The sequence below is a fragment of the Eumetopias jubatus genome, unplaced genomic scaffold, assembly GCF_037043125.1.
Source record: "Eumetopias jubatus isolate StellerSeaLion01/CBP00866 unplaced genomic scaffold, mEumJub1_p1.0 scaffold_5, whole genome shotgun sequence".
NCBI classification, from domain to species: domain Eukaryota; kingdom Metazoa; phylum Chordata; class Mammalia; order Carnivora; family Otariidae; genus Eumetopias; species Eumetopias jubatus.
The window spans coordinates 48,518,849-48,532,086 of record NW_028274811.1 but is presented as its reverse complement, the minus strand read 5'-3'; the positions used below and the strand labels follow the sequence as shown (position 1 = coordinate 48,532,086).

At 36.0% G+C, this 13,238-nt stretch overlaps 1 protein-coding gene across 2 annotated transcripts in view; it reads right to left on the bottom strand.

Annotated features, from left to right (window-relative positions):
• Positions 1-11,463, bottom strand: part of RNF180 (ring finger protein 180) — a 155,689-nt gene extending 144,226 nt beyond the window's left edge. For both annotated transcript variants that reach the window (XM_028123879.1, XM_088023641.1), the window contains exon 1: positions 11,329-11,463. In XM_028123879.1, coding sequence (XP_027979680.1) covers positions 11,329-11,463 — 135 coding nt within the window. The remainder of the gene's footprint in view (positions 1-11,328) is intronic.
• Positions 11,464-13,238: the final 1,775 nt, after the last annotated feature.

Below are 13,238 nucleotides of genomic sequence, written 5' to 3'. Positions count from 1 at the left end.
CCTCTGAAACAAATAATGCAATATATGTTAAGAAAAAAAAAAGAAGATAGCAGGAGGAGAAGAATGAAGGGGGGGAAATCAGAGGGGGAGATGAACCATGAGAGACGATGGACTCTGAAAAACAAACTGAGGGTTCTAGAGGGGAGAGGGGTGGGGGGATGGGTTAGCCTGGTGATGGGTATTAAAGAGGGCACATACTGATTGGAGCACTGGGTGTTATACACAAACAATGAAACACTACATCAAAAACTAATGATGTAATGTATGATGATTAACATAACAATAAAAAAATTAAAGAAAAAAAATCCCAGCAGGCTTATTTGTAGAAATCGATAGATTACAAAATTTATGTGAAAATGCAAAATGACCTAAAACACCCCAAGAAATTCTGCAACAGAGAAAGGGAGGTAGAGGCCATACACTATCTAATTTCAACACTTATTAGATCAATGGAACAGAATCCAAATGTAGACCTGTATACATGGTCAATTAATTTTTGGTAAATATTCCAGGTAATGAGAAAAGATATACTTTTCAATAATTGGTGATGGAACCACTGGGTAACCATATGAGCTTAAAAGAAAACCAAAAACCCAAAACAAAAAAACCTGATGCTTACAGTACACCATACATAAAAATAACTCAAAATGGATATGAGTCCTAAAAAATAAAAGCTGTAAGTACAAAGTGCCTAAAAGAAAACAGAGGAGAAAACCCTATGATAGGAAATGTATTCTCAGAACAGAAAAACACAACCGATAAAGAACAAAACGATAAGGTGGATTTCATAAAAATTAAAACCACCAACTGTTTGAAAGGTATCACTAAGGAAATAAAAATACTAACCACAGATTGGAAGAAAATTCACACAACCTGTATCTAACAAGAAATTTTTAGCCAGAATATAAGAAAAACAACCTCTTACAACTAAGTAAGAAAAAACCCACAATTTTAAAAATGAGCACAAGATTTTAACAGACACTTCACAGAGGGAGACATACTAATGTTCAAAACTACATGAAAAAAGGCAGAACATCACTAGTCACTGGAGAAATGCAAATTCAAACCACAATGTATTCCACTGTACATTTATTTAAAAAGTTCACAAGGAAGAAAAAGAGGAGGATGAGGAAGGGAAGGAGAAGGAAAAAAAAAGAACTAGCTAGATCAGTCCTGACACAGAGCAAGGGAAAATCTCACACATTGCCAGCGCGAAAGCAAAATGGTATCGTCATTTTTTTAAAAAGATTTTATTCATTTATTTGACAGAGAGAGAGACAGTGAGAGAGGGAACACAAGCAGGGGGAGTGGGAGAGGGAGAAGCAGGCTTCCCGCTGAGCAGGGAGCCCGATGCGGGGCTCGATCCCAGGACCCTGGGACCATGACCTGAGCCGAAGGCAGACGCTTAACGACTGAGCCACCCAGGCGCCCCAAATGGTATAGTCATTTTAGAAAACTGTCGGTCTCTTGAGCAATGCCTACACTTACCATGAGACCTAGCAGTAATTGGCAATAACCAAGAGAAAGGAAAATATATGTCCACATAAAGATTTGCGTACAAATATTCCTAACAACTGTATTATAGCTCAAAACTGTAAACATCCTAAATGCCCCAAACAACTATGGCATCCCTACAATGGATAAACCACCACACAATCCCTATAATATAGTAATATTCAGTAATAAAAAGAAATCAACTGATATATGCAACATGATTCAACCTCAAATGTGCTCGCTTTTACTTCCTGTATTCTTAGAAAAAATTCCTTTAAAAATATGAATTTTTAACAATTTGGTCATATATGAGCCAAAGCTCATCGTAACAAATTTAAGTGGACTATACAAATCTGTTGGTTAAAGAATCTTGAGAAACTTACCGAAAATGACTCAATAATAATCAGTCTAGCTTTACCTAAATTTTTTGCCTTTGAAACAAAATGAAGGTACAGATAATACTTTTGCAGAATAGAATTAATCTCACAAGCAGAATAGAATTATCTCACAAACATCTGGCCTCATACACATTTAGCCCCTCACGTTAGGAGCTGACCTTTATTGAGATTAGTCTAACCGTGACAAATTCTTTAAAAGACTGTTATTGAGAATACAAACTGAAATGCACAAATAAAGTCATCTTTGCTTCATTATTAGATACAAAACTTAGTCTCTGACTTCTCAAGGTTTTATCTATATATGAACTAAGTAAATATTTCTACATTGGTACAAAGAACAGTAGCATATTAATGTCAAAGTAAGTTAAGTTAATGACAATCAACCTATCAATATTTACTGAATGATCACTAGACACAGTGTTAACCATATAATGGAGTGAAAATTTATATATATATGTGTGTGTGTGTGTGTGTGTGTGTATACACACACAAAAAATGAAGTAATATATATGTGGGTATATATACATGCATGCCAGGGACTATGCTGGGTACCTTACATTTATTACCTCATTTTGTTATTTCATTGTGCATACTCCATTATATTATTTAATCATATAAAGTGATCATATTTAATCTTGTAAGATTGACCATAATAACTAAGAAATCATGACCGGCTATAAATAGTAGAAATGCTTCTTGAACATTCTTGTGAGAATAAATTGGAGGTATAGTTCTAGGTAGGTGAAAGGTATTTTAGAAGGTACTTACTTTTACTAGCGCACTAACATTTATACTGTGCGTACTATGCCCAGGCATTGTTTTAAGGATTTTTACTGTTTTATAGACAAGGAAACTAAGACAAGAGAAATTAAGTAACTTTTTAAAGATTTTATTTATTTATTTGAGAGAGAGAGAGAATGAGAGATAGAAAGCACGAGAGGGAAGAGGGTCAGAGGGAGAAGCAGACTCCCTGCTGAGCAGGAAGCCCGATGTGGGATTCGATCCCGGGACTCCAGGATCATGACCTGAGCTGAAGGCAGTCGCTTAACCAACTGAGCCACCCAGGCGCCCCAGAAATTAAGTAACTTTTAAGTAACTTTTAAGTAACTTGTCCAAGGTCACAAAAGTAGTAAAGCAAGGATTTCCACCAGGCAGTCAGGCTTCAGAACTTCTGTCCTCAGTCACTGAGCTTCCACCGTTACTTCCTGTATCAAATAAATACTATCGTTTTCAGGCAATCAACTTTTTGATATCTTTAGCATCAGTATGTTTTAAGCCATGATACTACTTTTCTCTAGGCTTACAAAAAACAAAACAAAAAAACAAGACCTTGAGACATAACTTACTTTTAAGTTAACCAAATATGATACACTAACTTATATAAGAGGAAAGGTAGGTTTAGAAAAAAATTCTACAGTTGATTCTGAATGGGACCTGATCTTTGAGAACTATTAATGTAAAGCAAGCACACATTTTCGTCTAAATAGTTAAGAGTTAAAGCATAGTTTCATGTCAACAGAAGAAGAGGAAAATCAATTACAGTAACTGATACAGGTGAGAGGAATATGAAAGGCTGGGTGAAGAATGTAGTGTTCTGTTTTTCTTCAGGAAACTTAGATACAGCAAACAAAGACAGCCAGAGTCAACAAAGGAGCCTCAATCATAAATGAGACCGCCAACTACTTCACCTGTACTTACACAGGGTCTTAGAAAATATATGTAATATTCATGATATTTACTTCTAATATAGTTTAACTCACACTATTAAGTTTATAAGTCTCCTGTCGCCTAATTTTTAAGAATCACAGATGTATGTGATAAGACAACTTTTAACAGATGTATTTTAAGATGAATGACTACAATGGAAACAACCTGACTTTAGGAATTTAAAACCTTTAAAGTAATGGCATGAGAGGTTATCTCCTTTGGAAAAAAATTAAACTGAAAGTCACAAAAACTATATAATTAGGACTTAAAAAAACCTTACTAGACAGTTTTTTCATGTCTCAAATTTATGTGTGGGGGAAGAAGGAAGAGAAGAAAGAGAAAGTAACAGCCAATTTCACTTAATGCTGTCAGAGAAATCACTGACAAAATATTTCATAAATGAAATAATTTGTTCAAGCAGCAGAGGGAGCTAAGGCATTGTTGTTTTGTTTGTTCTTTAAGGGTAGGGAACATTTCTGGTTGCTGTGTATAGGGAGAACTTCATTTAAATTTAAAATTACAAATTTTATTATCTTTTTATCATTAAGTGATCTTTAAGATTTTTAATTAAGCAGACAGGTTTAATGTAAAAAGTTGACCCTGACAATTTAATATTATATATTTTGAAAGATGTTTAACATTTGGCATTTCCAATGTTAGCATTAATACTCCCTCAGCTAATTTCTTATAAGTGAACCAACTATCAGTTAATTACATGGCTATAAGTGTAACAACGAAAAGATTGGGTAACAAACATGTCATTTACATTATTAAAGTGTTATAAATGTAAAGGAACCGAATTCTATTACACTGCCTTTTTTTTTTTTTTTTCTATTTGTACTCGAAGAAAGTACTTCAGGGTGAAAACTTTTTTTTACTCAAAAGGTCAGAATGAATTAAAAAATTATTGAAGGCCTCACTTAAGGTCTTCCCACATTCAATCTTGTCAACTTTCTAAAAATTCATTCTTCACACAACCAAGATAATCTCTTTAAAATTCAATGGTCGTATCACTCCTTTTCAGTAACTTCCCAGCTCTTTAGAATAAAGATCAAAGTCCTTGATTTGGTTTACAAGACCATAAGTGATCTAATAGTTTTCTTTCTAGCTTCAAGTCTTGCCAAACTCCCTCTTGATCTCTGAACTCCAATCATGGAAATCTTCTAGTTCCATGGATATCCCACATTCTCTCCACCACAGGGCCTTTCAACATGCTGGTCCCAAAGCTTAGAGTGTGCTACCTCGTGTACTGCTGTCACTACTCCATCATATCTCCACACAAGTCACTTCCTCAGACAAACCTTCCTGTTACAAGTCAGTTCAATCCTGTCTATGTCCTGTTCTTTATGGCTCCTTATACTTTTCCTTTTTGCCATTAACATGGCCAGTAAATTAATATTTATGATCGACCACTATGCCAAAAGCTTCGCAAGGGCAGGGCATCTCTCTTCTGGTCTTGTTTGAATTTCTAGTGTCTATTACTGGAACTGTTTGTTGTGTCTTAGCTTGGGCTGCCTTAACAAAATACCATAGCCTGTGTGGCTTAAACAGAAGACATTTATTCCTCACAGTTCTGGAGGCTAGAAATCTGAGATCAAAGTGGCAGCATGCTCAGATACTGGTAAGACCTGTCTTCTTAGCTTGCAGATGGCCCCCTTCTCACTGAGAGCGCACATCGTGGACAGAAAGAGAGATCTCTCTCTTCTTCTTATAAGGACACAGTCTTTTCAGGTTAGGGCCCTATCCTTAAGATCTCATTTGACTTTAATTACCTCCTAAAGACCCATCTCCAGATACAAACACACTGGGGAATAAGACTTCACCATGAGCTTGTAGAGGCGATACCATTACGTCTACAGCATGTGGAAAGATTAAGTATGAAATAAATATATGCTGACACTAACAAAAGGGAACATAAAAATATTTAAAAATAAGCAATATGATTTACTTCAACATTATAGCCATCAAAAGAAAGATAACATCAGGTTAATAAAGTCAGAGAGAAAATGAACAAAATATGTAGACAAAAAAGGTGGAAGAGGTGTATAACCCAACACTCGATTCAACATTCAGTGATCATATCATGGCCACCTTGGTGCTGGCAATGGAGTTTTAAAGCTGAACCACCTCACAGTCTGTAACTGAAAAAGAGTCATAACCCAATAATTATAATGCTTTAAAGTAAGTGTTGGACCATTCCTCAGTCCCCATTTTCCTCAACTCACCAGAACCTGGTACTTGGCCTTCAACTCTCTCAACTACAGTAAACCTTGACCTCCTCTTTGCTAAAGCCAATGTACACTATTAATTGTCATGCAGGGTCTCTACATACGGCCAGTTTGTATGCCAATTCTACCCAAATCTGGAGGGCACCCCCACAGACCAGCACCCTGCAGAACTGTGCAGTGTACAACCTGTACTCTGAAGCCAGTGTCTGGTGTTTGACATCTCCCCACGATCCCCAGTGCTATTAACTAACCCCTCTTCCTAGGAGATACCCATCCACTGAATTGTGTAACACTGTATCCTGATTTTCAGTCCTACCTTTCTTGCTCCTCTTTCTTTCTACTGTGTGCACTTCATTTTTTCTGTCCATCCTTTAAATGCTCCTAGGCCCTCTTTCTCACTCCATTCACACCGTGCACGGTGATCTCATGTACTGTCACGGGTGCACTCTCCACTTGTATGCTGATGACTCCCAAATCCACACTTTTAGTTCTCAATCTCTGTTCTCAATCCCATATCCTTAGAATCTGCAGCCTCCTACAAATCTCTATTGGAATGTTCTATCGGCCACATAAACTTGACATGTCCAAAGCTGTATCAAAACTGACTAAAGAACTAAAACTGAGGAGATACCATTCTTAGCCACTGGCCAAGACTTCACAAACGGAGAGCATTTCTGTCATTTCATTTTTAAGTTTTTGGGGTTTTTGTTATTTTGATTCTGGTTTTGGTTCTTGCTCATATTTCATGTATCTCAGGCCTAAACGGTGGGGTAGGAGCCCCTTTTCTCTTGTGGACATTGTAAACTGTCTCAAAATTCCATTTCAAATTCCCTCTTGCATGCCTTACTACCTGCCAGTGGCTGGAAAGCTGAAGTTCAAATGTCCCAGATTCCCTTACAGCTCAAGTTTCACACATGACCTACCTTCCACCAAGCTGATATATCTTCTCAGTATTATGAAAGAAGAAGTGATGACTGCCTCTGTGCTGTTTCCTCTAGTAAGCTTGGTTTTGAAGGTATTTGGTTATTCTGCAGCAAAAGTTACTGAGATCCCAGTATCCAGTTTTGTGGTACTGAAAAGCAGAGTGTGAGACCTCCATTTCATGGCATGCACAGGGCTAAAGAAATGTGGTTCTTGAGCCAAAAGCTATGGATGCTGTCTTCCCAGTTTCCTGATCTTCTATGTTGTTCTGAGGGCCATTTCAAGTCTGCATGGGGTGCTGAAGACAGGAGACGCAGTCTGAGGTTCACTCAGGGTGAGGAGATTCTAAGGGGGACTTCCTACATAAAGTTGGGTTATAATCTCAGTGTAAGGGTGAACGAGCAATAAATGTGTTACTCAGAGGAAGACAGAAGGAAACTTGCTAATGTCAACTTTGATATTCAGTAAAAGGAAAGGAAAAAATCTTCCCCTCAGGGCACAGAACAATTTCTTAAACAAAAAGTACAAAACATGAAGGAGATGACTAATAAATTCAACTAAGTACATGATGAACTTCTGTTCATTAAAAAGTACCACAAAGAGTGAAATACAAGTTACACAAACTGGCCAAAGATACTTGCTATAGAAAAACCAATAAAGGATTAGTATTTAGAATACAAAAAAAACCAAAAAACAAAAACAAAAAACCTTTAAGAAACCAAAGCAAAACCACCTACTAAAAAACAGGCAAGAAAAAAAGACACTTTTACAGAAAATACAAAGAGCCTCAGAAATAAGATGTTGAGTGCTAGTGACGACGGGGGGTGATAAACAATGCTCAACCACCGCTTGTAACACTGTCAGTGGAAACAGCTTAGTGCTGCCCAGTGAGGCGGAGCGCGCAGACGCCTGAGGACGCTGCCGCATCTGTGCTCCTGCCCATGGGTGCCAAGGTATGTACCAGAGAGCTCACAACAGCACTGTTTATTAGAGCAAAACTCTATAAGACTCAAATGTCTATCAAAGGTGGAATGAATTATACACTGTCATATATCAATTCGCCGGAATACTACACCAAAGTGAGAACAAGCGGGAACTGTACTAAACATGGCGATTTAAGTGAAAGCAACAATTCCTGCAAGAAGACCCACTTACAGTGTGATTTCATTTACAGAAATTAAAACAACACAACACTTTCAGAAACAAACTTATTTTATACACATGTATTTTTAACTGCATAGTTAAATAGGCAATAAAGATAATTTAATAGGTGATAAATTTAGTATTCTTTCAGTATAGCATCTGATAAAATTATGTTTAGACTCCGTATTTTATTTTAGTTTCCTTTAATTAAAACTGATCTCTTGTTCATTGTTAATAATTTTTATGAAATGTTTCCATTTGTAAAATGTAAAGTGTTTCTATAGTTTAAAGAAAGATTGAAAGAGAAACAAATACCAATATACCCACTACTCAGTTTAATTAATATGACCACTACCTTAGAAGCCCCTTTAGGATCCTTGATTACAGACTCCTTTTCCTAGACTTAACAATGATACTGACTTATTCTGAAGCTTAGTTTTTAGTAGGTTTTATGTATCTATGTCTTATTTTGCATGCATATATTTTAATATTTTATGGAAATACAAACATATGAATATAGATTTATTTCTATTAATATATATTTAACATAAATTATTTTATGTATTTTTTATCTTATAAGAGTTTCAATAGCTATATATGTCTATGTATATATAAAAAAGTATACATATACATTTTATTTTAAATATGAAACTATGGTGACAAAAATGCAGATCAGTGGTTACCTGGGGCTGGGCATGGGTGCAGGACAAATGGGCCTAAGGAAAATTCCTCATGTAAAGGAAAGTTTTAAAATTATAGTGATGGTTGCCCAACTCAAAATTTACTAAAAATCATTTAACTGTATTCTTACAATGGATGAATTTTATGGCTTACAAATTATACTTAAAAAGTTTTTTTTGTGTGTGTGTTTATTTTATTTTTTATTTTTTTGGTTCTTCTGGGAAGCCTTCCATAACTAGCCCAGGGAGCAGTTGGTTCACATTCCTTTGCTACTGTACTTATCAAATCAGGATACACTGCTTGGCCTGTTTTCAACTAGGTTTAAAGTTCCTAAAAAAATAAAATAAAAAATAAATATAAAATAAAGCTCCTAGAGAACTAGAATTTTTTTTTTTTTTTTTTTTTGTATTCTGCATCACTCTCTTCCACAATCCATGCCAATACATCGTAAAGTAGCATTTAAAATTTTCTGGCTCATTAAATAACTATTAAATGAATTAATGACTCAGAGTTCTGCAGGTAAATAAAAGTATCAGCCACTATATTGAGAAGGTGTGAAATTGCATGATATCCTGAGAGAGGAACAAAGGGAGCAAAGAGAGGGTGTAGTTTAGACTTCTTGCCCCAGCCCTTCAATGTCAGGTCCAATTCTAGCTGCACTGCTTAGAAAAAGTATCATCTGGGGCAAATTATTTAATTGTCTGTGCCTCAGTTTCCTTACCTATGAAGTGGAGATTATCTCCCTCAAGACAGTCTATTCTTATACATAAGGAATATAAAACATTTAAAACAATGCCTAATCAATAAACACATGTAAAGGTACCTGACATCATTAATCAGTAGGGAAATACAAATTAAAACAATAATGATATACCAGCATACATCTACCAGAATGGCTAAACTTACAAAGTCTGAAAAAGGGTTGACAAAGATGTAGAGCAACTGAAATTCTCATCACTGCTGTTGGAAATTAACATTCACTTTGGAAAACCGGTAGCAGTTTCTAAAAAAAATTAAAATATACCTGCTCTAACGACCCAGGAAGGAATACTGACCAATGAAGTTTAGGAAGATTCAGCTTGGAACATGAATGAAGGGGACTGTAACTGACTTCCCAACAGAACCCTGGAAAGCTCCCTAATTTAGATTTTGCATTACAGAAAAAGGCAGGCATGAGAAAGCCTAGTTACTGCCTTTTAGGATTGCAGTTGAGATTTGCATGCCTATAAAGTGAATTAATATTTGTAAAGCATTTAGAAACAATGCCTGACATAGCAATGTTATACTAGTATTTGGTAAATAGATTAAAAAAAAAATACCTATTCTGTGGGCCCTCAGAATTCATTCCCATATATATATACACACACCAAAAAAGAAAAAACGAAACACAAAGTCTTTTACAAGAATATTGATAGAAGTTTTATTCATAACCCAAAACTAGAAATTCAAATATCCAACAAGAGAAAAAAATTGATCAATTGTGGTATACCCATAAATGATAAATGGCATTACTCTGTAAAAACAAAAAAACCCCCAAAAAACTACAAATACAAAACATAAATGAATCTCTAAAACATCACGCTAAGCAAAATAAGTCAGGTACAAAAGAGTACATGCTGTATGTTTCCATGTGAATGAAGGTGAAGAACAGGCAAAACTCGCGTACAGTGATAGACACATCAGTATAGTGATTGTCCTATGAGAGGGAGGGAGGGAGAGAGAGAGAGAGAGGAGAGAACTGGCTGGCACAGGGTAAGACAACTTTCTGGAGTGATGGGAATTTATACCTTGATCTCATTCACAGCAGGAAGGACTGAAAAAATTTATCAAGTTGTATACTTAATTTTTTTTTTACTCTATGTAAATAATACCCAACAAAATACTCTTAGCATAAGTTTTTTTCCCCCCAATTAAAATGTTTTGTCAGTTTTTAAGAAGTATCTGGTATGTAGTAAGTATGCAACCAAAATTACCTATTATCAATTCCAGCTGGGTAATTTGTTAGGGTGGTAAGGAAATAATCATGATTACACATGGCTGAGGCAAAAAAACAAAACTAACAAAAACCAAAATCTGAGTGTCTCTCAAAGAAGGGGAAACAATGACAGGTGATTATAGCCACTGTATTGAAAGGAGAACGCCCTATAAAGTCTATGGATTACTATCTAGTTTCTATTTCTCTCATACTGCCTCTTGCATAATGCTCTTAGAGCAGTTTAGGGATTTTATTTTTATTGTTTAAAAACCATTTATTTTTACCAGGATGTCCAATTAAATGCTTTTAAATATTATTTAGATTTTCCTATTGACTTTCAAATTACACATTAACTTCCTCTTCTAGGCCCGTATCGAATAATAAATATATATATATGTGCACACAAATATATACATATGTATTTATACATCTATAAAAAATAGGTTTTCCATTTCTTACTAGGATCTTGAACTTAATTATGACTAAGGTTCATTCATGGTGGGGATACGAAAAACACTGACCATTACCTTCAACTTACATCTATGATATTGCACTTCAAACTTTAAGGGCATGTTAATGTTAGCAGCTAAAGGTAAAATTAATTTTAGCCATGGAAGATGGGCTGCCTTCTGAATATCCCTTTGAAATGTTTTCAATGGTAAAGTAAAATAAGGTGAAAGAACCCAAGCCAAGTGTTCAGGGATAGGTGTGCACCAGTGGTGGTGCCCACAGCATTCGGATACTAGGAAAGTGTTTGAAGACTGGAGCTCACAGTACTCACTGTAATCACTTGATTCTCAAGATACTTCATCAAACAACCAGAACTTGCTATACATTTTTTACATTTCCAACAACGAAGAATACTTATGTCTTCTTGATTATGACTTTGAGTTATCAATTCTTCAGTTCTTTTCATCTGTGGAAAAATTAATACAATTTTTAAAATGTTGAACTGTGTCAGATTAAATGTGATTTTCTAAACCGTAACCACAATATTAGCTACATGTGGATCAGAAGAAAGAGAATTATCATTTAATGAGGTGCCTACTAGTTACCAGGTCTTAGGCTAGTGGCACTCTATTAACTATGTCCTGGATTGAAGATTCCATTTAATTATGATGATGATGCATTTTGTTAGTGACTACCAGCTTATTTTATTTTTGCAGAACATTTTATGTCTATTTATTTCCATCTTTCCCTCACTAAAAGTCATAAAAGGCAACTGCTGAAGGGTCAATTAAGCAAGTTAATGCAGTGGCTTTAAAAGAGTCCTAACAGAGAACTATAAATATTCTTCTAAATAGGAAGTTTTAAATACCCACAGCATTAAATCTGAAATATAATAGAATTTATTGAGTTGCAGTTAATTATGTGAAAATGGGGAGTACTTATTTTAAATTGATGGCAAAAATTCCTTATCCTGAATGCAGTAATTTCTCTTGTATATCGTACTCAATGGAATAGTTACTATACTACATCTTGTGGTATATGTAGTCAAACAAAAAGACTTAGAGAACAGCCCTACCAATTGTGTAGTCTATTTTTATACTGGAGATTTTATGTAAATAATGTAAATTAGACCATTCTGGCAGAAGAGTTTCACACCAATAAGGATCCAAAAATAGGTGGAGTATATTTATTAACTTGCCTGGTAACAGTTTATTTGAAAGAAAGGAAATGTCTACTAAGCCATCCATAAGGGACTGACTAACTTCCCTGGCCACATTTCCCCATTTGTTGGCTCTGTCATTTTTCATTCACTCATTCAACATTTACTGACAGTTAACCAAATGCCACACAGCGAGTCAAACTCTGGGGGGCAACAAGCTGAGTAACATGTATTTTCTGTCTTGGAAGTACTCACTGTGCTACAGCTCAACAGTTTTCCACCTAAGATCATTACATTCACTTGGGAAGCTTTAAAAAATGATGCCTAGGCCCCACTCCTAGAAATTTTAACTTATTCGGAGATGGGGAGGGAGTTAGGAGTGGGCACTTTTTAAAGTATGGTCAGGGTGAAGACAGAGACATAGTACAGAAGCTATTAACTAAATTGCAACAGCTGTAAGGACTATAAAAGAGGGAACACTGATGAACCTTAACCACATTTAAAGGACTTAAGGAACCCTGCTTGGGGGAGGGCACAGCATGCTCCTCTTGCAGCCCATCTACCCCTGCCTGGGAGGGCACAGCATGCCCCTCTTGCAGCTAATCCCAGTTCTGTCTCGTCAGAGCCCAACTCAGTTCAATTGCCTACTCTGTTTAAACTATGTCCTCAATAATCTCAAGAATATCTTAATTTGCAAACGTCTGATCTCCTCCTGCTTCATGTCCCTTTCTTCATTGTTGAAACCCTCTCCTCTTTGGCACTCCTTTCTCCTCTCTTCATTCTTCTTAGTGTCTTATGTCCTCATCTCCCTTTTAACCACAAGCAGCTCTCAGCCAAGAGTGGGGACTTGCAAGGAGGGGTCCTATTAGAATTAATGATGGAGAAACTCCCTATCTGCCTATGTTCCCCCTCTCCCTAAGATCCACACACATCTCCCAGTGTCTCCACCCCTCCCCCACATATCATTTTTCCATGCTTTCTTGGGGTGCAAGTATGTAATTAGAAAAAATCCTGTAGGTGAGTCTAATCAGTATTCACTGAAAATCACTGAATATTACACTGTGTGACAAGTCTTATATCAA